Source organism: Amblyomma maculatum, chromosome 11, assembly GCF_055883805.1.
Source record: "Amblyomma maculatum isolate TAMU_Amacu chromosome 11, ASM5588380v1, whole genome shotgun sequence".
NCBI lineage: Eukaryota > Metazoa > Arthropoda > Arachnida > Ixodida > Ixodidae > Amblyomma > Amblyomma maculatum.
The window spans coordinates 138349494-138377427 of NC_139354.1; the positions used below are offsets into that span (position 1 = coordinate 138349494).

The window sequence follows — 27934 nt, forward strand, 5'->3', positions numbered from 1 at the left end:
CATTGCCCGTTCCGGTTCCGTTCACCAAGGCTACAGGGCATTTATAGGTGCCCTAGTGAGAGTCTCGAAAATTCTCGTGTCTTTTAGGTACTTCTCCAAATATTGCCAAGTGGAGCAGTACTAACTGTGAACGGGTTTCATTACCTGCAATAAAGACATTACGAAGACACAATACTATTAGTCTGGCAAAGTTTCTAGTGCGTGCGATCCGGCGCAAAGTTTTGCCGTTGCTGGCAGGAAAGCGCTGCCACAATTCCACGTGCTTTTTCCACATCATCATTCGTCGTTCGTGGGCCAAAGTAGTGCATGTAAAAGCGTATTAGATGTCCTGATGGTCGTCAGCCCTTTGCATGCACACATGAGCAGCACTGTAGTTGGAGAACCGACTCAGCAGACCAGGCACACCACTTGAGTGTTACGGCCAGGAAGTGCACCGATGCCCCAAAATCGCTGCCGTTGGCTGCCCTGCCTCTCGCCCTCGGCGCCTTTCACTACAGATCCTGTGTCTATTCGGCGGGGGCCGGAACGTCATCCGAGAAGCAGCTATATCATAGCAGTATATCTCACGTGACGTTAAGTTTGACGTCATACCTACCTTCAGTTCAGTTTATGAAAGGAGAAAAATAATTCGGTTGCAAATTTACTAGGAACAGGCAAATTAGGCAGGGGCCGGAACTTCATCCGAGAAGCAGCTATATTATAGCAGTATATCTCACGGGACGTTAAGTTTGACGTCATACCTACCTTCCGTTCAGTTTATGAAAGGAGAAAAAATAATTCGGTTGCAAATTTATTACTAGGAACAGGCAAATTACACCTGAGGGCTGACACTTTGCCGTCTCGAGCATGCTTTTAAACATTGGTACTTCGAACGCGCAAAGCTTCAACTTTGGTTTGACCAGCTGCATTCTTGAAAGGGAAGAATGAACTTCGTCGCAAAGTCCTGACGCTTGACGCGGTGCTGGTCGTGGACTGCGCAGTAAACACACTCACACCACGAAAGCGAAACGCTACCAGGCGGACGGCAGTAGTTCTCGAAGAAGATCCTTAGGTCGTAGCTGTCTGTCTCCAGGCGGCGCAGTGCGGGTAGGGCCTTCAGCACAACGTGAAAATCCTCTGGTTGGAGCCCCAATTCTGGCACCGTACATCCCGTGGTCAAGGTCAGATCTTCAAGACGCGGGAAAGAGATTTTTCGGCAGGGATCACAGCAGATGTACAGAAATAGTTTGCAATTTTCGTCTCCACCGAAGCGCAAGCTGTGCAATCTCTCGCACGTAGCCACGAAGAGCGATTCGAAAACGATCTTCTGAAGATCGGTACTTAACTCGAGGCTTTCGAGTTCCGGGAATGCGTCGATGGGAACAGCAGGGTCTTGTTCCGATCGTTGGCAATTCACCAGCCGCAGGGATTTGATCTGTGGACACAGCGACGCCATAGTGGTGAGCCGTACGCCGCCACAGAACTTCATCGAAAGCGTCTCTAGCAGAGGAAACGATCTGAGGAGTGCCTGCAGCTCGAAGTCCACGTCGGCAAGAGTCATGGCGTCAGCCAGCGTAAGGGAGAAGCTGTGGATATTAGGAAAAGCTGAGGCGGCGGTCATGGAACCCCGGGATGTTACGGTAACCTGCGAAATATCACGGGCATTATTCAGTTTTGGCGACTTAGTTTTGTCTCCGCAGCTAACAAAGAGTCATTGCAGAAGGCCGTTTGTCACTAATAAGCCTTTAACAATACAAGATACAGCTCCACGTCACCATCCTCAAAAAAAGAAAGAACGTGGCATTTAATCTGTGTCTCCCAATTCGTTTTAGATGCGAGGCATCATAGTTTCTCTGCAAATACTACACAGAGTATATATTAGCTTTGCTGACCGATGGTTAGGGAGGTTACAGTGGGATTATTTCACACATGCCAAATATTCCCGTCGGAGTGTTCAGTGCAGAACCCTGAGCGTAGCGATCACGTAGCGTAAAAGGCGAAACAGCGTTCCTTCTACAACGGAAGGGCTCCTTCCTTCCCATTCACCAAGGGTTCATCGAGTATGAGACAACGCACAGTGACCAACTATAGCAAAATCCTTGACAGCGAGTATTGCAACTGTGAATCATTTTAAGACGCGATAAACATATCGCTAGAATGAACAGATACCCAGAATAGGCTTTTCGTTCTGACTGCATGACGTGGGGCTATTTTTTGCGAAACTTCCTACCGCCTGATTTCGGAATTTCGCACTAGTAAATCTGGCTGATACTTAGATAGTAATCATGAACATTTCCTGATCAGCCGCATGGATCTTTTAATGAAAACAACTCGGTGTAACTCGAACAACAGAGTACGTACTGCACGAGAGACAGTTCACTTACATGACTGCAGGGAATAGCAAAGGCAAGCGTCACAAAAATGACACTGGAAACAGTCTGTTCTCTGAGGCTGAAGCTGAGAGAAATGACCGTCAAGAGTTGATTAGGCTCATTCTGCTCTGTGCATCAGCAGTATCTGGCTCCTTTTTGAGCTGAAAGGGATTTTAGCGCGAGGTCTGGTCTTTATTCGCGACTTTTCGGTAGCAAACCTTTTTCAAATAATCTATATATGGTCTTTCAGCTACGAAAAAATCTTAATTTCGGTTTCTGGATTTAGCTCATTAAAAAAACAAACAAACAATACGTCAAGTACGAATATAATATTGAAAATTTCTGATGTTTAGTACAATGTAAGTTCGTTACCTCCAAGCTAGGTCGCTTCCTGTTTAAGTAGGACCATATCGATCATACCAGATCAATTACTAATAATCAAGTAGTGAAAAAATATAGAACACCTGTACAGTATAATATGGGCATTCCTACTTACTAGGAATGCCACTCTTCGTGGCATATCGGGGGTTCTCAGTTATTGTTGATTGGAGCGGCTTTAAAACTTTAAAACCGCTGCACTCGACGATGCCTGAGAACCCCGGTAAGCCACAAAGAGTGGCAAACACTCAATTTGCTGCCACCTCTCGCAGGAGAGCATGCATAGGGGCCCCGCAGGAGCGAAATGTGATTTTGCCACCTGTCACCGCTGTAACTTTCAAGCTGGACAGCAAAACACATTGCATTTTAAATGGTCTAGTATGGAACTGAGCCTCGGATTCCAGTAGCAGCGGGTAAATGGCAGCGACAGAGTCGCAGGAAAAGTGGCGTGGCAGCTATTGCTAGAAGCCAATAAATAGATTAGGCCGCGGTTTACATTTAAGCGTGATGTATCGAAGCTTTTGCGATGGTGTACGATAACTGGAACACTTATGTCCCGTGGGCCCTTCATCATCCCTCCAGAAATACAGTGGCTTCGCGATGAGACTGCCATACTGGATTTGTTTGCGTTCTGCAGAATCGGTGCCTGGAATGCGTTGTTAGCATACCGCATGAATAGTTTTCCAGAATGTGCGTTCAAAACCAGCATTTGGCACAGCTAACAGTGTAGTAAGGTTGGTTTCAGCACAATACTGTAAAAATGGTCGCCGTATTAGGCCGAACGGTTAGCAGGCGTCGGGTATCCGTTTGAAGTCACAAAATTCGAAACTGCACGAAGACGGGAATAGTAATGGGACACGAACACGCGCACACAGTGTGCTCATCGCGTGTTCTTAGCGCCGTTTTGAATTTTTTGAAACTGCATGGACCGACTAGCCCAAGTTCAAGTCTTACTTGAAGTCACATTTCGGCGGGCACGCAGGTAGCGAGGTGACACGTACAGCGAGTGACGTCAGCTATCTGAGCGTGATATATACTGCGGCCGCCAGGAGCCCGGTAAGCGTGTCGAAAGAGCTCAAGTTCTAAGTGTGCCGCAATTAATAAAATTCACCAGATCTAATTATGAATATCGGATACAGTGATGACTGCCTACAATTTCCGCATTACACAATGAAAAAATCTCGATAATTAAACGCTAATAGCTGTTTGTGAATTATTCCGCCACCGTGACCCTCTACCGCGCGTGGGCGAGGCGCACAAGCTGATTGGCCCCGACGCGGCAGATCTATGTGCCGACATCCAGTATGTGACGCCATCAGCGTCAAGGAGATCTGGGCATGCGCAGTGGCGGATCACGGTAGCAGATCGCGGATCACGGTAAGTTAAATCGCTCTAATAGCGTAAAAGAGCCGCGATACGCCACCGTGACCCTCTACCGCGCGTGGGCGGTGTGTACGCGCTGATTGGTCCAGACGCGACATTCTGTGCCGACTTATATAGTGTGCCTCGATGTCAACCGACTTCGGGACTCAATTATTGCACCTCAACTGGGGAGCATCACTTGAAAACAAAGTTGACGTAGAACATACGTCACGACTACGTATTGCCAATCTGCTCCTCATTGCCCTCTTAACACACGTTTTCTTTTCGAACTTTTTCCCCTCCAAGCTTTTTCCCCGCCGCTTTTTTGATCGGTTGGATAGATTGGGGGAGTAGGCGCATCCTTATACAGTCTGCACGCTTTTCTTTGGCTATATTTTTTCGCCACTAGCGACGGGCGCTCCGGCGCTGAGGGCTCTTCTGCATGCTATTTTGGTTTTCCTTTACTTTTTCCCTTCCTTCCCTAACTAGAGGCGGTAAATTCAGGCGCTGCGACACGGGGGTATTGCGTTCTTGTTCCCTTCCCTTCCCCTTGAAATACTTTGCTACTGCTTCATTTCAGAAACTCAGCTTGACAACCTGCCATTGTAAACTAAGAGGAAAAACAAAAAGCAAGTAAGCATGTTGGCACGCCACCTCCTTGAGCTGCGCTCCCTGCTCGATTTCTGACGCTGCTCTCCGCGCGTGATACTTTGTACACGGTCTCTCAGTGTGAAAGGGAACTATCAGTTTGCACAAAAAGATGGTTGGTTTTTCTCCACTACAGTTGAAAATTACTTTTGGACATTGCATTATGTCAAAATTATTTCTAGTCAGTAAAACAGGAAAATAATACGCTTGACACATAGAATGACGGAGTAGCAATTAACTCAATTTGAATGCTATAACTTTGTTCCTTTTCATACTGAACAACCCTGTGAAGACCATGAAGGTTAAATCCTCCATATATGCGCTATTTAAAACAAGGCGAGGTCCTGGATGAGCAAATAGGTAAGTGCATTTAATAGAGACAGGTAGAAAGGTGGTGAAATGAATTGAGAGAAAAATAATGGTACATATAGACAACACGTTAAAACCTCGGACAATCAATGGAGTGTAGCAATTAAGGAGAGGGAAAGGGGGGTAGAGCGCGGTTAGCGGAATTTTAGGTAGGCATATGAGACCTCTATCGGTAGCAGGGCTTCTTGCAAAGTATGGATGTGCAATCAACACACACTTTTCAGCGCGCACACGAAACCTCTTCCCTGGTAAGCACGCGCACAAAAAAGAAGTGAGGTGGGGGAGCGAAGAAAATACATTTTAACAATGAGTGTGCGTGCGCTTCCTCCTGTACGCCACTCCTCCATTCATCCTACCCGGTCTCAGAAAGACAAGGAAAAAAAAGTTCGAAAGAAAAAGCGTGAAGATAGGGCAAGAATGCGCACTCTCTCATATTCACGCCACGGGGTCATCAGACAGGCGTGAAAAAGTAAAACAAAAGCTTGCTGGGAGGGCAAGGAGAACCAGGATTGTAGCCGTGACGTAGGCTCTACGCCAGCCTTGTCACGTGAAAGCACGCGCACAAAAAAGAAGTGAGGTGGGGGAGCGAAGAAAATACATTTTAACAATGAGTGTGCGTGCGCTTCCTCCTGTACGCCACTCCTCCATTCATCCTACCCGGTCTCAGAAAGACAAGGAAAAAAAAGTTCGAAAGAAAAAGCGTGAAGATAGGGCAAGAATGCGCACTCTCTCATATTCACGCCACGGGGTCATCAGACAGGCGTGAAAAAGTAAAACAAAAGCTTGCTGGGAGGGCAAGGAGAACCAGGATTGTAGCCGTGACGTAGGCTCTACGCCAGCCTTGTCACGTGATTCTGTCCAGTTGACGTGCAATAATAATTGAGTCTAGCCGACTTCCAGCATGTGGCGCTCTCTGTCGGCGTCGAGGGGATATCATGCACAGTGGAATACGCTGTGACGGATCATGGTAATATATCGCAGTAAACTAAATATGTTTAGTTTAGCGCTGCCGCTTACCGCTTACCGCTACCGCCTACTGCTACCGCACGAACGTCAGTACGCATGCTGAGGGTCAAATGAAGCCTATACATGTTGCGCCGCGGCGCCCGGCTCCCTAGTAAAAATTCTACGGGAGGTTGGAACACTGTAGCTGAGGCATCGCTACTGAGTTGCCCGCCCGTTACAAAGGGTGCAGCTAACACATCCAATCCAAATCTAATCAAAATGCCGGCGGGCTCGGTACTAAGGAGGCAACCTGACCTTCTTGTTCAGTACGCAGGGACTAGTCAGAGCTCACGTCAGTGACGGTGCGCTGTAACGGTAGACGGTAGCGGTAAGCACTAACGCTAAACTAAATCTCTCTCACACTTTTCTTGAGCTAACGATGAGGCGGCGGTAACAGGTACACGCTGAAAACGCGCGATGAAGACGGTGTCGCATCGCCAAGGGATGTCGCGTCATGCGGTTACCGCTTCATTGCCATTGTCTCGCCTTGAAGCGTCGTTGCCGCGGCGTTTGCCAGACTAGGGATTCGTTAGATGACGTCACCGTATTCTGCATGCGTCATATATCGGTTCCTATTGAACTCGCTACGTTTGGGACCACCTCGGCCTCAAAAACAGCCGCCGACCAAATTTAACCTAAACGGGCTAGTAATACTTTCGCAATAAAAATGATGTCGCCAAGAAATACATTCATGCACTTAGTAGTATGGCAAAACTCAAGATCGCTAGCGCAGGGTCTATTCTGACCTTGCATGTAGAGCACACTTCTTTTAAAAGAAGCAGGAACTTACCGCCAAATGTTCGACGCCCGAGAACATCGTGGCAGCACGCCAGATGTCCTCTTCTCTCGCCAGCACTCCTAATCCGCGGGTGCCGATTTGGAACGATGTGAGGAGCGTTACATGGGTGAAGTCGGCCGCTTTGGCACACCCTCTCGGCTCGCTTGGCTGGTGGGGTTCCATGAGGGGTTCAAATACGATCGGGGTGTCAATTCGCTTCAACTGGAAAGATAGGCAATAAACGAAGGGCCGATCAGAAGATATCAAATTGTATAAAGAAACACGTTTTTAATAATCGGCAAACGTACTCCCATCCAATAGCCAGCCTCCTTTGCAATAGTTTGCTGATGCCGAGAAGCAAGCCCGCCCAGCAGTGAATTATGTCGAATCATATCGTACCTGGATCTGCACACAGTATAGTCGTACGCACAAATGGCCTACAATACATGCAGGACAGGTTGGCCCAGCTAAATGTAACCAATGCTTTAAAACATCCGGTGAGCCCTAGCACAGTCAAACCAATTAACAGCTATTCAGAGTAGCCTATGCTAACCTGCAGTATTTTTTCGTTCACAAATATTAATCAATTAATAAACACTAGTGAGCTATTTTTATTTACTGGCTTGAGAGAAAAGCTGTCAATGCAAAATTAGTAACTCTTCTAAAAAAAACAAAGAAAGCTAGCTACGTCGCTTCCATCAAAATATTGTTTACGTAAAGTAATTCCTTTTTACCAGCTGAAAACCACGCATGGCGCATTGCGCCACTTCAAAGCCCCAAAACGCATCCGAGATAACAAAAGCCACTTTTCCATGCCGTGCTATGTGATGATGCTGGTTGTACACATTTAACTAACGATTTAGAGTAACAGCTGGTCACGTGACAGCATTTTTTGAAGGCTTATAAATAGAGCGGTGTGAGTTAACATCCAATGACCATTTTATGTTTTCAATTAAATTTTTATAATATGCGGTGTGCAAATGTCTCCACACAAAGGAATGAACCTTAGTTTTGCAATATATGCAGTTTCTCGGAAAAGAAATCGTATATATCACTAAAGGTGGAGAACGCCGTTTTTGCCACTTCAAGAAGTTGCCCCTGCTGGTTGCTCGCTGAAATTGTCGTTCATTATTTTCTATAAAAAAATGTTCGCAACTTTTAGTGCGTAGCACTACTAGCCGCAATCACGGATTTCGCCGATGTCTGTCCGAAGCCGCTCACTCTCTTTTCGTGAACTTGAAGGGGAGAAAGAGAAGGTGGAGACTCGCGCGTTGCGCGTCTCAAAACTATGGAGGCGAGCGGCCCCACAACTGCAGCACAAGCCGCTCGCTTTCTCTCTCTCTCTCTGATCATTCATCTCTGCTTGAACTTGAAGAGGAGGAAGGGGGAGTGGCTATGCCCGCATCACGCGACTTAACACTGAGGGGGTGGAGCGGCCGCATAGATGCACCCGGTGAGAGAGTAAGACAGTGAGAGAGAGGCGTGTCAGTTGCGGACGCGATGGCCGTCTCTGGGCAGCGTTGCACAAGCTCTTGTTGCTCCGAAGTGAGTAGTGGTGTGTCGCTCGCGCGTCCTCAGCTTCCTGAACTTCGGCATCTCTCCCCTCGCATCAGTCTTCAAGCCTTCATGGACAGCAGACGTGCACGCGCGGTGCTCCCTGAACCTCGGCTCCGAGCCGCTCCGTGCGTCGTGAAGCAGCTTGTGCTTACCTCCGCGCCTAAGCAGTGCTACCCACTTACTTCGCATTTAATTAACTAGGCAAATCGGCCGTAATTATTTTCTTTATGACGATTGATTTATTGAATTAGTCATTTATTGAATATGAAGGCTCAAGGCTGGGGGTAAAGGGGAGTAGGCAGGATCTTAATTGTTTGCACAGGTCGTCACTCTAATCTTTAGGAAGAGCTATTAAAATATTTTTTCTTGCCGCACTTGTTTTTAAAAAAATCACAAACTTTGCTCCAGGAGCAGCGCGCTGCAAAAAAGAGTATATTTTTAATCCCATATCATGACAGGAAGAATTAGGTTGATGTCGCTAAAACTTTTTGTCATGATTATTGATGCAATGCTATTACGTGTTTTCTCCTCAACGCATCGAATCCGACCGAATTTCGAAAACAGCAGAAAAAAAAGGGTACAACTGTGATTCCAATTAAAGGAGATTCGATTTTTCGTAAAATCGCCCTGAAGAACCATCAATTCTTCAGAATCGCTAAGGACTAAAATCGTGTTGCATTGTATTGTTTAAAAGTATAAAATTAATACAGAACTTACAGCTTGTACTGAAAATTATAAATATTTATCCCTAAATCCTAGCATCATCTAATAAGTTGTTGGCACTGAAACATTTTCTCAGTATTACACAGACCTTGTTCTTTATTGCTAAAAAATGTTGTAGCCTTGGAGTTGTCTGTTCATTCTCCATATTACTTCATAATTGGCAAAAATTCGAAATCTATGAAAACTGGGAAATTTGTTTCTTCGAATTTTAAGAAATCACCGCCATATTCGAATTTCAATTAAACCACCCAAAACAATACTCAATACTTGATACATATGAAGCACTAATAAGTAATGAAATATAGAGAATAAAAATGAACGTACAGATGAGCGCATGGTTTTATTCTATAAATTTGCATAGGTCTTCCCCTTAAGGAATAGGCGTCAGAAATTCAATTTATTATTTGATGATTTATGCTACATTTTCCCTAACACCCAAACCCTTCGCGGTGCTTATAATGACGTTTTCTGCTTGTTGGCAGTGTTGATAATAGTTTAAAATAGAATAAATTCTCTATTTGTTGCTATTTCATGGGAAAACGTAAGTAAAGGTTTAGCCTTTACTCCGTCCAGTAATTTTTTTTTTGTGCGGCGAAGGGGTACGCAATGCTATGCAATATATTATATATATATATATATATATATATATATATATATATATATATATATATATATATATATATATATATATATATTGTAATGAAGAAATGAGGAACAGGTACGTTCGAAGATGAAGACGCCTCCGTGCGCTATGTGGGTGAAATTGTGGGTGAGATGAGTGCGTCCGATCCGTAAGCTATATAAATTTACTTCTTTAAAACGTTCCTGGTGTCTACTGGACCTCTATTCTGCTAAAAATTCACGGTATGCAGTCTATTTTCTTGATCTCTCCATACAGTTGCCATCTATGTCTCAATTTTTTATGTAATGACCAATCCAATCCCTGTGTGGCACGCTCACTTGTTTCGCCGCATCGGGCTTCCGTAACACATGAATCAGCTGTTTCATTACCATCAATCCCAATATGGCTGGGTACCCAGCAGAACCCAATGTTAAGTTTCTGAGATGTGATTTTAACTATATTATGAATGATGTTTCCTAACAAAGGTTCCTGAGCGTTTTTTTGGTTTTATGGCTGTGAGCAGGCTCAAAGAATTAGTGTAGATGACGCTGTTTTTTATTTTTTCTTTGATCATCTGTTCTACCGCAACTGACAGCGTAACACTAGGCCGTGAAAATTGAGGCGCACTGTGGCAGACGTACCATTTTTTATTTTTTCTCCTGAACCACTGCAATTCCTACCTGTGTTTCTGTCTCTCAGCCATCTGTATAAAATTCAGTTTAGGTATGATACTTCTCTTGGAGTGCAAAACATTTTTTTAGTATGCGCTCATGTGGTTGTTTTTTGTGTAAATGAGTTAGTGAGAAGTCACATACATCAGGGAGGTTGTACCGTGGTGGCAGGAGGTCGTTTCTTAAAGCAATGTTAGGAAGAGAGTCCTGTACTGCTAACTCTTCACATTTATCTTCAAAACGCAATACCAAGGGCCTAATAAAATGAGGTTTTTGCAGAATAAAGTGTCTGATGGGCATTTGGTTACAATGGAGCAGCAGAGATGTTTAGAGAGAGAACGAATATTTAAGACGTATGTGCTCATCAGTGCAGTTCTACGATCCTCCAGAGATGGCTTATTAATTCTACATAGAGACTGGGTACAGGGGATGTTCTGTACGCTCCAGATGATAAACGCAGACTAAGATTATGTACAGAATCGAGCCATTTCAAGTAAGATGACCTTGCTGAGCCATACACTATGCACTCATAGTCTAATTTAGAGCGCACTAGGGAGTGATAGAGCGATAGAAGGCATGCTCGATCCGAGCCCCAGCTTTTTTTTGAGATAGACATTAAGTGCTTGGGCCGATTTCTTCACATTGGTTATATGCGATGAAAATATCAGTTTATCAAAAGTGACGCCTAAAAATTTGTGTTCATGTTTAACAGGCAGTGTACTTTGGTTCAGGTGCAATTTAGGTTCTATTAGTAAGCTTCGTTTTAGTGAGAACATAACGGCTACTGTTTTTTGTGTGGAGAACTTCAATCCATTTTTCTCTGCCCAAGCAGAGAGCTTGTTAATGGTTATCTGTATTTGTCGTTCACAGGTTGATATGCTGGCGGAGGTACAGTACTCACGGATTGAAATAGGACACTCGGAGCGCGTGGCCGTCGCTGCATGCAAGGCAGTGTGGTAAACAACAGGCCGGCTTATTGGCGACCGGAAGAAGCAGTTCTGCTTTTTAGATGTTCTCCCCCTCGCGCTATACCACAATGCAGCACCTTGGTTCCATGAGCATCCACGGGCGGCGCTGCATGCAGCGACGGCCACGCGCTCCGAGTGTCCTATTTCAATCCGTGAGTACTGTACATGCTATGTGAAGGTCATCTACATAAACGGAATACATTATAGATTTGGGGATCACTTTTGCTAGAGGCTTCTATTTTTATTATGAAAATTGTTGGACTTAAGATGCATCCCTGGGGTACGCCGTTTTCTTGGATGAATGTTATGGAGTAAGCTGTGCCTAGACGAGCTCTGAATGTACGGTTAGCTAGGAAGGCGCTCAAACAGTTCAGCATCCTGCCACGGATACCTAGGTCTGCTAGGTCAGGGAGGACATCAAACTTCCACGTGGTGTCGTAGGCCTTCTTCAGGTCGAAGAAGAACCCGACGCAATGCTGCCTATGGATTAACGCCACCTGAATTGTGTTTTCCAAGCGGACAGGGTGATCACTTGTTGAGCACGTTTTTCTAAAACCACACTGATGTATATCTAGAAGTTGACGGGTTTCAAGAACAAAGGTTAGCCTGATATTTAGATGCTTTCAAATGATTTTGAAATACAGCTGGGGAGGGCTATTGGTCTGTAACTGCCTGGGCTTGTAAGCGGTTTTCTGGGTTTCAGTAAAGGTACTAGCACGGCTTCTTTCCATGTTTCTGGTATTTTCCCGGTTACCCAAATTTTGTTAAAAAAATTCAACAGTGCCTTTACGGCCTCTTCAGATAGATGAGCAAGCATTGCGTAATGAACGTTATCGGGACCTGGTGCAGTTTTTTTACCAGAGCTTAGCACTATTTATTTCCTGCATTGTAAAAAGGTGGTTCTAATGCTCATGTGTGCCTTCTCCAGAAGGTAGTTTTTGGGTTTCTGTTATTCTTTTGTGTCTTTGGAATGTGTGAGTATAGTTAGATGAACTTGAGATTTCATAACGATGTTTACCCATTATGGTGGCCTGTTCTTGTAACGATGTCTTTGTACCGGGTGTTGTCAACATTAGAAATGTGAATGGAGTATAGTTAGCACTGAATTTATGAACTTTTTCCCACATTTTCTTTGAGGATATGGAACAGTTTATAGATGAGACATATTCTTGCCACGATTCTTTTTCTGCTTTCCTCCGAATGTACCCTATCTTGGCCTTTGCATTCTTAAAGCTTAATAAGTTTTCTGCCGTGGGGTGCCTGCGGAGAGCGCCCCAGGCTTTACTCTGCTGCTTTTTTGCTAATGTACAGTCTTGTGTCCACCACAATTTGTGTCTTCGTTGTACAAGTCCTGATGTTTGAGGAATAGCTATTTCTGCAGCTGATATTATGCATGCAGTAAATCTGTCACTTATTTCATCTACGCTGAGTTCTTCAGAATACTCTTTGTCCAATGAAGCTTTTTCTCTAAATAGCGACCAATCAGCGATATGTATTTTCCAACGCCGTAGTCATGTGGGGATGATAGGTGTAGATGATGATAACTTTAAAACTGTCGGTAAGTTATCGCTTCCCAGGGGGTCATTTAAAACATCCCAATTAAAATCATTACAAAGTGAGGGAGATGCGAAGGCTAAGTCGATGCAGCTCATTTTTCCAGAGTTGGGGCAGTAATATGTATACAATATAGGCTTCTCGGTGTGTAAAAGGCATATATTATTTGAAACTATAAAATCTTCTATGATCTGTCCTCTAGAATCAGTATGATCACTCCCCCAGAAGTGTGAGTGCCCATTTAGATCCTCAATAATCACGAATGGCTCTGTCAACTGCTCAGTCAAGTCTTCTAATTCATGTAGTGTAATTGAGAGTTGTGGTGGTATATACAGAGAACATAATGCTATCGTTTTGTGGCTTATGATAGTTACGGCCACTTCAAGGTTTGTTTTGAGTGATATTTGTCTGGCAGGGACATCGGACTGTGTTATTATGGCAACACCTCCTGACAGCCCACCAACATGCGTTCGATCTTTTCGGAAAGTTTTGAACTTTTTCAAGATATTTTTGTGCTGGGGCCCAAGGTTTGTTTCTTGAAGGCACACAACTATGGGTGTCATGGTTGTGAGTACATCTGCAATGCCTGCGGAATTTCTCAATAAACCTCTACAATTACACTGTACTATGTAAGCCATTATATGTTGGGGATTAAGAAAAGTTACCTTACTTCAGGAGGGGTTATACGTGGTTTTCCCCTTTTTTCAAGTGAGTGCCTCCTCCTCTGCAGCCCAGAAGTGCTGGGGGAGAAGTCCATCGCCTCACCCGAGGCGCTGGAGGTCCGTGGTGAAGGCACGGATGACCGACTGTTAGGTCTCCCCCGGGTAGGGGAAACCTTGCGGGCTCCCGACTGCGTGGTCGGCAAGCCCTCTTTTGAAACTGGCAGGGAAGCCTTTGCTGCTTTTGCCTGGGGCGAGCAGGATGGCCCTGCCACAGGTTTCGAAGCCACCTTGGCAGACGCCTGATTGTGGTGTAGTGCTTCGCCCTTGGACGCTACAACCGCGTAGTCTGATTTTGCAGTGAATACAAAAAGATTTGTCTCAGCCAGTAGTTTTCTGGCCTCTGTGAATGAAGTGTTTTTTTGTTTTGATAGTGATAATCTCTCTCTCTCTTTATTCCAACTTGGGCATGATCTAGAATAGGCAGAATGATCGCCCTCGTAGTTCACGCAGTCTGCCGCTGGGGCATCACAGTTTTCAGACTGCTGTTCTTTGGAGGCACATTTTGAACATCATTTGCGGCTGCGGCAACTTTCTGATCGGTGTCCATATCTCTGGCAGTTGAAACATCTTCGGGGGTTGGGTATATAATGTCGTACTTATTTTCATGTATCCTACTTCAATATTTTCTGGTAGTATGCTTGAGCTGAATGTGAGAATGAGGTGTTTAGTTGGTATCTCTTTGTCATCTCTTCGGATCGTTATTCTGTGGACATTTACAACAGCCTTCTAGCATTTCTTGCTCGCTTTTGTGGATGAAGTCATTGTCGGAGATTACACCACGCACGGTGTTCAAATATCTATGGGCAGGGATGGTCCCAGCGACTTCCCCAATGCAGTGGAGGTTTGGGAGCTTTGCGTACTGTGTTTCGTCGTTTAGTTCAAGCAATAGGTCTCCACTTGCAATTTTTGTGAATATATTTTGGACCCAGGGAATTTGAGAAAAATTTTCACACTAGGAATGGGGACAACGTTCAGGCTGGCTTTCCTTCAACTTCGGAGTGCACGACGTGGTATTTGGGGAAACTTTTCTTTGGTTTTTGCAGGAAATGTGCTATGTTTTCGGTACGCCTTTTTTGTTTAGGCGATCAGATTTTACAGCAGAAGAAGCCATGTAATAGGTGTGTTGTTTGGCCAAGGTGGCAGCCACCCACCATGGAGCCCAACAAGGGGGCAGGACAGGATCTTGCAAACAAGTCCAGTCTATGTCAGCTGTCCATGCATGTTCAACATCACCTTGCTAGCATGCCAAATAAGCGCGATCGTGCGGTAGTTGGAACAATCTTTGGCACTGCCTTTCTTTGTAATGGGGATGTAAACTGACCTCCTCCAATTCTGTGGCCACTGCAGCGTTGTCCAAATTTGCTGAGGTAATGTATACAGAACGTTAACAGCGTCGTCATGGTTGAGGTTTTGAAACAACTCAGCTGGAATGCCATCAATTCCGCTAGCTTTGTTCTTAGCAAGGCTGGCAAAGGCCCATTGAACTTCATTCTTCATGATGCCCGGCTCGAATCAGTAATCACAACCGTCTTATGCTGGGGTTGCACATCCGGGTCCTTCTTGTACAGCTCTTCAGTGTGTTCCTGCCACCTCTTTATCTCTGAGGCTTCAGTGAGGTCCCTGCCTCGTTTGTCCTTTATCACGCCCATCGTAGCACAGAAGCTTCCTTTGATATCTTTGATTGTCTTATACAGAGTTCTTGTGTTCTTCAATTGGCTGTTGTCCTCAACTGCTTGGCACTGTATGTTCAGGAAGGCATTCTTCTCATAACTTAGCAGGGTAGATGTGTAGGCCAGTTGGTGAGACATAAGGAAAATAAAACCGCAGCAGACACAGGACGGAGGCTAGAGAGGCTCTAGACTCCGTCCTGTGTCTGCTGCGGTTTTATTTTCCTTATGCATTCTTCTCTCTTCTTGCTATTTTCTGAGAATCCGCATTGAGAACCTTGTATCTTTCTCTTTCCCCCATAACCTTTGTCATCCTCCTTTCCTCAGCTACTTGCAAAGCCTCTTCAGATAAACAGTTTGCTTTGGAACTACCTTAGTAGCAACTTCTTGTATTATATCACGAACATTGTCCACATCTCTTCAGGTTCTCTGCCTTCTAGATCTAATTCTTGAAATCGATTCCTCACTTCCACAGCATATTCTGATGGAATTTGATCCAGATCATACCTGAAAGGCCTTCTAGTTTTCTGGGTTTTTGTCAATCGAAGTTTAAATTTGGCAACAAGAAGCTGATGATCGGTGCAACAATCGGCCCCAGGCCTTGTTTTTACTGTTTGTATAGCGCTTCTCCACCTCTGCCGGCAAAGAATATAATGAATCTGATTCCTGTCCAGACCGTCCGGTGAAGTCCATGTGTACAGGCGCCTCTTGTGCTGTTGAAAATGAGTATTCGATATCGTCAGGTTGTTTCCTTGACAAAACCCTACTAGCCTCTGCCCAGCTTCATTTGGCTCACCAAGACCGAACATGCCTGTAATTCCGGATATTTCTTCACTCCCCACCTTAGCATTCCAGTATCCTATGAGAAAAAAATTTCCGACGATTACGTTACTTCCTAATGCGAAATTTGAGCGCAGCAAATAAGCTGTTTCACCTTTTCGATAGATTGAGGCAAATCCGCCGCCACCGATCTGGCTCTCTGATTGCCATCGCACAGGGGTTGCATTGGAGGAGGAGCGAAGAAAGGAATTAAGTTCGAGCCGGCGCTTTGACAACCGGAGACTCGCAGGAAGAGGGGGAAGGGGGGCGGCGTGTACATCCAGCGGCAAACAATGGGGGCAGAAGCGCGCGCAGCAAGCGGACAACGCGATAAAGGGAGGAGGGAAGAGATAGCAGCGACTGACTGATGCTGCTGACGCCGATAGTGAGTCAACCCCAGCCTCGGAGTCGGTTTCAGGGACAACGCCGCCGATGCCGACGCAGACAACATAATACCCTCGCTTCCGCAGTGCCAAGAACCAGGTATAGCCGTGGGAAGGTGGTCACGTATTCGTCGACGTGCCGGGGCCTACGTGAAATAACCGGCGCGTCGGCAACTGAAGAGCACCCTATCCGCCACACAGGAACAGTCCCCCTCCCCTCCTCTTTCTGCATGGCGGCGACGGTGTTCTATGCACGCCCCGCCGGGGTGGTGCAGTGGTAAGACGCCCGACTACTGTGCCGGAGTACCCGGGTTCGAACCCGACCTCGGCGGCTGCGTTTCGATGGAGGCGAAACGAAGAGGCGTCGTGTGCTGTGCGATGTCAGCGACGATGTCAGCGCTCGTGAAAGATCCCCAGGTGGTCGAAATTACTCCGTAGCCCTCCACTACGGCTCCTCTTTCTCTCTTTCCACTTTCACTCCTATCTTCCTCCCTTCCCTTACGGCGCGGTTGCGGTGTCCACAGTTACCGCGCCTTTTCCTTCCTATAAATAAATCAGTAAATCAGTCAGTCTATGAAGTCACGTTATCTTGACTCTCTAGCGGCGTCAGCGGCATCCAGCGGTATCAGTCGGTCGCTGCTAGCGCTGAGGGGATGAAAGGGGGGCGGAGCTGGTTACGAGGCCGACGACGACGCCGACGCCGACGCGAAACCCAGGAACGGACGCCAAAGAGCTGCGCTCTATAAGGACGTCTGATGATGGAGTGCGGTCTAAAAGGCATTGCAGGTCAGCATAAAATATCTCAACGTCAGCTTCTTCAGCAGTAGTGGTTGGTGCATAGACTTGGATAACTGTTATGTTGAAAGGGTGACCTTGGATCCGAAGTGAAATCACTCGGTCGTTTTTGGGGTTGTAACCTAGCACTGCTTTGCCCATTCTTCTGTTTGCTATGAGAGCGACCCCATTCCTTCTCCCTGATTCGTGCCCACAATAAAAGACATAATGGTCGCCGGAATTAAATTCTCCCATTCCGGTCCACTTGAGCTCGCTGATACCCAAGATATCGGTGTTCAATCTGTCCATTTCTCACTTCACGACATCCAGTTTTCTTTGCATCATAGATCTTACATTCCACGTTGCTATGTGATATATCTCCTTGCAACATCGGACTTTCCGGTCGCTTCCCGACACATCCACAACTGAGCGTCCTTTTGGTTTTGGCCCAGCCGCTGCATTCGTCCTGGAGCTACTAGCTATTAGGAATCGCCCTTTGTTCATCCCCAGTAACATGTGGGACGTCTTCTAACCTGGGGGGTTTATCTTCCGGCGCCGTATCATTAATGCTATCGTGACTGGTTATAGGGTTTTCTTGGCAGGAAATACTGGAGTGTGTTGCCATTACCTTCTCCAGTGAATCACATTTTGTCACAACTCTTTGCCGTGACCTGTCTATATTGGGTGGCCCTACACAGCAGAGCTCACGACTTCATCAAGCCCCTCCGCCACGACAAGGCAGGGATCCATGAAGGGGATGGAAGCTGTACACCACAGCTATAACCAAATATGGCGGAACTCAGGGTGGTTCGCCACACAAGGTTAACCCTAGCCGCCTGGAAAAAAGAAAACCAGAAAGGTAGGAGAAGACAGGACAGCTGCAAGAAAGGAGGTAGGAAAGTGAAAGATGGAGAGGAGGACAGGAAAAGGCGACTGCCGATTCCCCCCGTGTGGGTCAGCCCGGAGGTGCCGTCTATGGGAAGCGTAGGCCAAAGTGGTGTGTTGTCTCCACCGAGGGGCCTTTTCCCCAGACACGGCGATGCCACGCACGGCAAAGCGTGGGTGCTGGGGTCCGTGGTGTCGCACAGTACACACAAACACCTGCTTTAACAGGTGCCCCCTGAGGGGGCATGATGAAATAGCTGTCCGGCATGATGAAATAGCTGGCCCACTAACGGCGCTGACAAAGCGAAGAGTCTCCAACTTGATCACGAGGTCGGATTATGCACAGTGCGTATTAGAACAGCCGAAGGACACGCTCTGCAGAGCAGTGGCGTTGAGCACTACGCAACCTCCTGAGCCATACTGGCTGCTTACTGATGCATCAGCGACGGCTGCTGGGACTTGTTTGGCACAGGCGACGAAAAAGGGCGATGAGAGGCCTATATCGTTCGCTAGTCATCGCTTCTACGCGACTCAGGCGAGGTGTTCGACCAGAGAGAGCGAGGCGTTCGCTATTCGCGCTCTATAGAAACTCGATTATTGGCTCTTTGGCGCTGAGGCCAATGTCTCTGACAACGGCCTGACGACGTGCATTCCACACAGGAGAAAATTGGATACGTGGGCGCTGGCCCTCCAGTGCCCACGTTGCAACATAACGGTGAAACACAGAAAAGGCATCGGGAATGGAAATGCAGATAAACTATCCATGGCTCCTCAGACTGACCTGAGAGTCAGAACTAGCGATGCCACCATGCCAGCCTAGACAGGCGTGAACGTTCCTATTCAGCCGACGCTGTGTGTGATATATCGGATACTTGGAAGAGAGGTCTCGCTGATATTCAGTTGATTTCGTGAGTGCTGTGCGCGCGGACTTGCGAGCCGCGATAAACAATATGACTTCGTGTGTGCGCCTGGGTACATGGATTTGGACTCTCCGCAGAGTGAAATTACAGACCGCTTAGCACCAGTGTGGTGTTTTGTGATTTGCTTATTTTTGTTTATATGTTTTTCTCTGTGTGTCGCGGTGACCTATAGACATTGGCGCCCCAGCAGGAATGACATTGCTTCCTCGAAGGCAGTGCGGCCCTTGTGAAGTAGTTAGTATGAACGAGCTGATAGCAAGCTCGGTTATACTCGCGTGTAGGCCGCGCCGCGTTCGAGGCTAATCACTTGCAGGTGCGCGTCTCTGCATGCCGCCGCCACCCGCCTGTTTACTTCTTGTATTGTGGACGCGGTCCCCCTTCTACTAGCGTGCCGCGTGTGAAGAAAGCCGACAGGACTGTGGGCGCCGGCTTTGCGGAAACCTTTTAACCCGAAGGTCATACAATGAGAGAGGCGCAGCCGAACTTGCTGCCGGGTGCTCGCATGTACGACACCCTTCGTACTGGCCGGTAACGAGCATCTGAATGATCCTTAAGCCTTTTTTTTTTACACGGCGACTTTGAGCATTGCAAAAGGCAGTCACGTTTATCTTCTCATAGCGGGCAAGCCAGAAGCTCCCCTTTAATCCGGCGCGGGGACTTCAGCATGGCGGCTGGGATGATCGTTCCCTTTCCATGTCGTTGCTCGTAGCAGTAAACACGGGTGGGAACAGTTCGACATCCTCTCCTTTCGCCGTGCTCTTTGTTTGCTGCAATTTGTATAGCTAGTGGGGCCCTGGGTTAGAGGCTAAGGCGAACCCACGGTGCTGTGCCCATCTAGCATAGTTCCTTATTGGACAGCTGATGTGTGGGGCTGGGCTCTGAAAATGACCGCCCCTATTTCTTTGTGATCCAAGAGAGTCCAGTCGGAGCTGGGGCTCCACGCGTAGGCATGTAATGCGGCTGTTCTGCTTAGGCTCTAACCAGTTAGGTTGAAGATTAACGTAGCGCAGAGTGTTCTTTTTGTAAATTTATTTCAACTTCGATTTTACTTATATATACGTCATGCTGTAAACATTTTCTCTACCATCATCACCTTCAGAGTTTACTTATATATATATATATATGTCATGCTGTAAATATATGCTCTACCATCATCACCTTCAAGTACGCCTCCTGGTCTTCCCTACGCCGAACTATATAAGAGGAAGGGTTTAAAGACCCTTCCAAAAAGGAAAGAACAACATACATTCTACTGGAGTAAAAGTGTTGCATTACGTAAATCAGGAACTTAAAACTCAACGCATAAGGTCTTCTCACGAAGTAAGCGTTAAAACTTCGGCTTCCTGTTAACTGAATATATCTGCATTTTGTCTTGTGCAACGTCCAAAACCTTCCCAATTCTTATAAAGTCGTTTTCTTCTTGTTGGCCGGGTTGATAATACTTTGAAATGAAATGAATTCAATATTTCTTGCAATTTCATGGGAGAGAGCAATTGAAGGTTGAACTTTCTCTATCCTGTAATATATATATATATATATATATATATATATATATATATATATATATATATATATATATATATATATATATATATATATATATATATATATATATGAAGAAAATGTTTTCTTGCAATTGCATGGGAGAGAGCAATTGAAAGTTGAACTTTCTCTATCCTTTAATATATATATATATATATATATATATATATATATATATACATATATATATATATATATATATATATATATATATATATATATATATATATATATATATATATAAATAGTTCATTTTTCATTTCATTTTTCGGTTCGGAGAAATTAATATATTTTAGGACAACTTTTCTAATGGGCACTTTATTACAATCGCAACCAAAACGCTTTGCAGCAGAATAGGTTTGGTGGAATTATATTTATTTATGGCAGCAGCACGAATGAACCGAGAGGAAGAGTATGGCCGACAGAACTATCTAGCCGAGCAAATAATGGAGCCAGCACGCCGCGAACCCGCCGTACAGCTAACCTGCAAATCGCAACCTGTAGTTTAGGTGGATGGCGAGTTTGCTGCGCGTCGACTCGCGTTTTCTGTGGTCTAGATTGCTCTATCGACAAGAATACTAGTCATATCGGCTCATTCATGTAACTGCCATAGAAAAATATAAACTTCCACCAAAACTATCATGCTGCTTAGCGTTTTGTTTGATTGTGTGCTTAAGTGCACGTTACAAATATTCTCCATAAAATAGAGCACTGTTAATTTTTGTCGTAGCCGAGAGATATAATATTAGGGATTGGACCCTCTACACCTCGTAATAAAAAAGTGGTACAGGATAGAGAAAACGTTCAAGCTTCACGCGTTCTCCCATGAAATTGCAAGAAATGGCGAATTTGTTCCATTTTAAGGCATCATAAACCCGGCCAACAAGCAGAAAACGACTTTATAAGCATTTAGAAAGTTTCGGTATTGCATACGACAAAATGTAGCTAAGTACAGCAAATACAAATTCAAAGTTATGATACCATAATCCTTAAGGAGAAGCCCTAAGTACTTGCATAGAATAAAAAAAAAAACATACTTTGAGTTTCATATTCGGTTTTGTATTTGAATTTACATAATGCAAAATATTTAGTGCCTGATATTTATAAATTACTAACAATTGTTTCTCAGAGATTTCGATAAATATAGAAGTTGCAGTAGATTTCTAAATTTGAGTCAAAGTTGTGTATTTTTTATACCTTTGAATTTTGGCCACTTTCAAAATATTATGGAGAATAACGGACAACTCTAGAGCTTGAAATTCTTCTAGAAATAACAGGGCTTGGATAATATAAAAAAATGTTTAGGTGGCAACATGTTATTGAGTCGTGCCAGAATATAGGGCTGAATATTGACAATTTTCAAGAAAAGCGCTCTTTTCTAGTATTTGTTTTATAACTATAAAAATATAATGCAACGCGTAAAAAAGATAATACAACACTATTTAGTGCGTAATATGTCAGGGATACTGGGGATTGTTAAGATTTTAACGAAAATCGAAGATGACTTTTTGACTTTTTTTTTTAAGCTGAAATTAAAGGTGCTCCTTCTTTCGCTGTTCTCGAATTTAGGGAGATTTGGATGCTTTTAGGGAAGTAAACCTAGCTGTCTAGAGCTCCAAATTCCACTCGATATTAAAAACATAAAGGAGAGAAAAAAAAAATGTTGTTGTGGAAACAGCATAACGCATCATGTATGTAAGATTGAAAACGTTTTTCTTTTTTTTTTTTTTGCAGCGCGTTGCTCCTGGAGCAATGTTTGCGATTTTTTACTAAATGAAATGCAAAAACAGATTTTAACAGCACTTATAGATGTAACAGTTTCATATATTTAGCGCGTAAAAAAAGAACGAGTACAAAATTTTAGTGCGCAAGCAGCCGGTTTCCAAACTTACAACTTACTGAAATGGGAAAAACGGTGTCTTCTACATCTTGTGATATACGATTATGTTCTAGAAAACTACACCGTACCTCGAATAACTAAGGCTCATTCGTCTCTGTGAGGACATTTGCCCACCATATATAAACATTTAATTTAAAATAAAATAAAAAAAAAAACGTCATGGGACACCGAATACCGTTCTTATCTGAGCGCACCCATATGTTTGTGTGGCGGCCTTGCAAATATTGCGCTGCTTTATGGCTGTATATGCCAATGAGTATACGTGATATAAAAGAGGCACACATTAATAGATTAGTGACAGGGCGAGGAGCAAAGCGCATGTACACGAATAGGGCTCCGCTCTGAGAGCCGCATAGAGAAACCGTACATAGGGGAGCAGTATACGGGAGCCATTAACTCTGTCCTTTTTTAAAGCTGACCTTAAGTGTCCTCAATGTTTTCCCTAAAAGCTACCCATTAACAGTCAGTGTGTCCACATGAATGTTGCAATTCAAGCACCATCGCGTTGAACTAAAGAGTAAAATAACTAGTGATCACCACAAGGATGATACATACCAGATGACACGTCTTCAGAATGGCGGACACCGTCTCCCTAGTGAAGTGAAGAAAGTCCTGTCCCTCCACACAGCCCACGAGTTGCCTCAGGCGTGAATACTCATAAAATGGGAACAGCGGTGACGAGTTGTCCCTGCGTGGCTCGTCCACATCCAGTGCGTGCGTGCCGAGGTCGTGCGGCAAGGCGAGCACCCTGGCCCTCGGAAACATGCGGATGAGCTTGTATACTGTGTCCTTGTTGTGCACGATGCAAATCTCGTCGGCTTCCGCCAACACTTGCCTCGCAGCAAGCTCGAAGAAGTCCGAGGTGCGGAACGCCGCGCAGCCAGCGAACAGGGCAGCCGAGACTTTAATGTTCTTCAGAGAGTCCTTTGCCGCAACGAAGGGCTCCTTTCTGGTCACCAGCACCTGGTCGCCGCCTTCGATGCTTCCGAGCGAAAAGCCGTCCGGAAGATGTTTGTCCTGGGGCCACTGCGATGAAACCATTTTGAGGATAATCCGGTTCTCAGCGTCCAGGAGGGAGTCCGGGTGACCATATTTCTTCAAATGTTCCATTCCAGCGGAAACGCAGAAACCTGCAAGTGACACCTAAAATAAAGAGCAGATGATGTATAGTGTATAAATAATGTGGTGCCGTCGTAAGCGACAGCATCAGTTCACGCCAAAATTCATGCGGACACCACGTGACGAAGCAGTTCTGCTTTCGGAATGCTTCGTCAGGGGGCAGACTGCATCGACGTCGACAGCAGGAATGCCTCGTCACGTGGTACAACATAGAGTTATAGGCGTGTACCGGCACGCGTTGCCTCGGGGACCTCTCTTACTTTTGCGCACGATAGCACAGTATTTCGCCACTAATGTGACCAGTTGCAAAATGACTATGAGCAAATATACAGCGAAGGTTGTTCGGAGTGAATCCGCCCAAATGGAATTTTTGTACCGTGACATCGCACACAACGATGACGACATTGCGTTTCATTTACATGCATATATCGCGCCACAGCTACGATTTGATCTCGCAAACCTGGCTTCATCAACGTAACGCCGTGGCCATTGATAGAGTGAGTCAGTGTGGTTACGATGCGTGGTCTTGCTCCAATAAAAAATTACGAGGGACTTTAGCGGATAAAGTATTAGGGAGTTTTAGAATAGGGGAACCCAAGGATTGGGGCCCCAAAGAAAATAGCGTGCCGCGGCGCAACGTTCGAGCCGACCGGCGAGTTTTAGAATGCGTTTTCCCGACGCAGCGGAGCGGAGCTTGCGTTTGTCGATTGCAGCGCCCAGACGGTAAACCGTGAAAAGCATATAAATATATGAAAGCCAACAACGCTATTTTATTAAACAGAAACTACTGTCACTGTACAAAGCTATCTTAAAAATACCAGTTATATAAACTCTTTTCTTCAGACAAGAGGAAATCGGCCAATCTTAACCAATCCAGGCTGAGCAGGGAAACCTCATTTGAACCTTCCGCGCTTTCCGACGCCTGGTCCCCATGGCAACCAAACGAGGCGAACTCGCTAAGCCTAGCAGCTCGGTAAATCCGGAAGCAATCAGAAAATATGGGGCGTTTTATCGCTTAAATTTGGTGGTGCGGGCATCATGAGACATAGCACAAGCTTCGTTGGCCTTTCGTTTGCCTTGAACGCGTGACACCATGGAGCGGTAACGATGAATGTGTGCCGAGGCGAGCGGCCGCCGCTTGGCCGGACGCCGCCATTTCCCCCGACCCTATCCGGCGGTAGGGTCCACGCTATTTCGCCAAGATACGGTGACCGTCGTCCGCTGACCCAAAAACCCAAGGCCCGCTTGGGTTCTGCGCATGCGCACTCGCGCCCCGCTATTACCCTATCCCCCTAACCGATTGGGTCCCCCTATTCTAAAACTGTATTGAAAGGTGAAAGCCTGAGAAGGCTAGCCTTGTCTAACGTTCCAGCCATCTGCAATCCCACACTGGAACGCTCGCCAAGGAACGCCACGCGACAGGAGCGATGTTGCGTCCAAACGCCAATCGCACAGCACACGGACGAAGTGGCGTCCGTGTGCTGTGCGATGTCAGCGCACGTTAAAGAACCCCAGGTGGTCGAAATTTCCGGAGTCCTCCACTACGGCGTCTCTCATAGCCTGAGTCGCTTTGGGACGTTAAACCCCACAAACCAACCAACCAACCAACCAATGCTGTTGGGAGACCAGGTCAACTAGCGTGACCTGGACGGCTGGGAGAGGAGGATGTGAGCAGGCCTTGTAAAAGTCGAGGTGTTGTTGGACAGATACTGCGCCTTTCCTCCAGAAGTCTCATCTTGTTTAGCGTTCCTGTCATCTGCAATGCCACACTTGAACGCGTCCCAAGGAACGCCACGCGACAGCCGCCACAAAAGCGGGACGCATTTTGTCCACGAAAGTATGAGCAATTAAAGGCTTTCGCCTTAAAATTAGAGGGTCTCTGAAAGCGTACACTTCTTGTCCCATAATTTGCCTCCCATCATTTGCCTCGTGTCGGCGGTATTTGCTGCAGTGCTGCATATAATTATAATTCGTTTACAGGAGATTGGCTGCGCACTGGGGAGCGAGCGAACACATCTCACATGAGCTCCGTGATTTCCCAGCAAAATTCAGTGTTTTTGCCACTTGCGTTCACCAACTTTGCCCTGGGCGTTCATATACCGCTGTGGACCCGGTGTGGTGATTTCCAGACCAAGCTCCAGTACTCCTCGCCGTAAAACACGACTCATCGTCCCGAGCTCCAGTTTCTTGGAAAAGCGTCTGTGTGTGGCGAAACGCGCGCGAGCAACTCCGACATCTCATCGACTCTACACAGTCCAAAACAGCTACGCAACATCACGTAACTCGACTCATATACAACACGGACTTTACCCCGGACGTCGTTTTGGACAACCTAAAACAAACACATACATCACCCGGCACATCCGACCTCCTTCCTCCCTACGCAGGCCAACCAAATTCTACTCTCGATGTTGAGATTACGGAAGCCGAGGTCCGAGCGGCCCTCCTGACTCTCCACACCTCTTCCGCTCCTGGCGTGGACAAAATCTCCAACTCCATGCTTCGCAACCTGGATGATCATTCGATCACCCAGATTGCGGTATACTTTAACAAATGCTGGGAACAGGACACACCATACACTATAGGCAGCGACCACTACATTCACTTTCTCGCGGTGCTATTCACACAGCCTCTTAAGAAATCCCTTATACACAGGCTAACCAACTGGGATACCATCCGAGCTGCCGACGTCATGAGTCGAAGGAGCACGAACGTTTGCGTGTAGTGGGGCCGTGCGGGGCTCAGGGGCCTGCGTGCCCCGAACTCCTCTGTTTAAATAAATATTACTACTACTACTACTACTACTACTACTACTACTACTACTACTACTAATTGGTTTACAGGAACGGAAAGGAGCAGTATCTATCACATTTTCTCCGGCAAGTGTGAGATTGGACAAGTACACCATCGCTCCTGCCCCGCCGGAGAGGTGCAGTGGTAAGACGCCCGACTACTGTGCCGGAGTACCCGAGTTCGAACCCGACCTCGGCGGCTGCGTTTCGATGGAGGCGAGACGAAGAGGCGTGCCTGTGCTGTGCGATGTCAACGCAAGTTAAGGTCCCCAGGTGGTCGAAATTACTCCGTAGCCCTCCAGTACGGCTCCTCTTTCTGTCTTTCCACTTTCACTCCCACCTTCATCCCTTCCATCACGCGCGGTTGAGGTGTCCACAGAAAACAAGTGAGACAGTTACCGCGCCTTTACCTTCCTATAAATCAACACCATCGCTCCTGTGTGGTGGCGCTCCTTGGCGCGCGTTTGTGTGTGGCATTGTAGATAGCAGGGACGCATCCCGCCTAGGCCAGTCAGAACGCCGCCAAAGCGGGACACCCTTTGTCCACGACAGCATGAGCCATTACAGGCTTTCGCCTTAATAACAAAAGGTTAAGTGAGGATTTCAGTAGCGTTATACCATGGGCCGACAGAAAGCGTTCAAAGGCGCCACACTGCCAAAGCTACCATGCAGATGAGAACACAGCGCTTTGTCTACTGCGGCACCTTGCCAAAGACAAGGTTCTCTTTCGCATTATAGTTGTCCTAGAGAGCAGAGAAAATCCTAATGGTTTGAACAGTACAACGCTGCATAATCGTATAACTCAACACGAACCACGGCCTCGACGGCAGCTTTTCGATGGAGGCGAAAAGCACGGCGCCCGTGTGCTGTACGATGACAGTGCCCGTTAAAGAGCCCCAGGCGGTCGAAATATCCGGAGTCCTCCACTACGGCGTCTCTCATAGACTCGCTTTGGAACGTTAAATCCCACAAACCAAACCAAACCAAACAACGTAGTGATCGGGGCCGCAAGGACGCCGCTACTCACGTATATGGTACCAATCCAATCTGCCTCGATGCTGTCTGTCGGCGGACCAAGGGAAGACTACCCAACTACAATGTCTGCTGGACAGAGTGACCATGCTGTAGCAACGCTTGCGATTATTTCTTCGTGTCATGCGCCCCTCGCTTATCTAGCAACGCCGCGGCGATAAGGCGTGTACTCAACGCTTGGCTATGAAGCTGACGGCCATGCGCAGGCATGTAAAATTTGGGAGCACTCGCTTAGGCCATAAAATCGCGGCACTAGAAAAGACCGAGCGAATTCCAGATCCTACCCCAAGCGACATCAACATAAAGTGCGATTGAAAGGACGAAATATGTAGACAACAAAATATTACAGATGATTCGCAAAAATTATTTCAGCACGGAACAAATCGCCGTAAT

General features: G+C 46.2%; 1 protein-coding gene across 2 annotated transcripts; it reads right to left on the minus strand.

Annotated features, from left to right (window-relative positions):
• Positions 1–758: 758 nt before the first annotated feature.
• Positions 759–27696, minus strand: LOC146175060 (uncharacterized). Of its 2 annotated transcripts, none has more exons than XM_084584473.1 (4): positions 27537–27696; positions 23154–23728; positions 6904–7113; positions 759–1624 (listed from the first exon to the last, which is right to left on the minus strand). In XM_084584473.1, exons 1-4 carry the CDS (start codon positions 27664–27666, stop codon positions 884–886), a joined length of 1656 nt encoding a protein of 551 aa, XP_084440599.1. In that variant the 5' UTR covers positions 27667–27696; the 3' UTR covers positions 759–883. The 2 variants fall into 2 exon arrangements, with proteins under 2 accessions (XP_084440599.1, XP_084440600.1); XM_084584474.1 differs by having other exon boundaries at positions 760–1624; positions 23154–23741; positions 27537–27691.
• Between the last annotated feature and the right edge of the window lie 238 nt (positions 27697–27934).

Excerpts from the sequence above, each read along its gene's own strand:
- LOC146175060 (XM_084584473.1), bottom strand. The coding sequence starts at position 27,666 with ATGACACGAAGAAATAATCGCAAGCGTTGCTACAGCATGGTCACTCTG. Across the intron at positions 23,729-27,536 it reads ATTGGATTGGTACCATATAC|GTTTCTGCGTTTCCGCTGGA; the intron begins GTGAGTAGCGGC and ends TGTCACTTGCAG. Across the intron at positions 7,114-23,153 it reads TTCTGAAGACGTGTCATCTG|TTGAAGCGAATTGACACCCC; the intron begins GTATGTATCATC and ends CTATCTTTCCAG.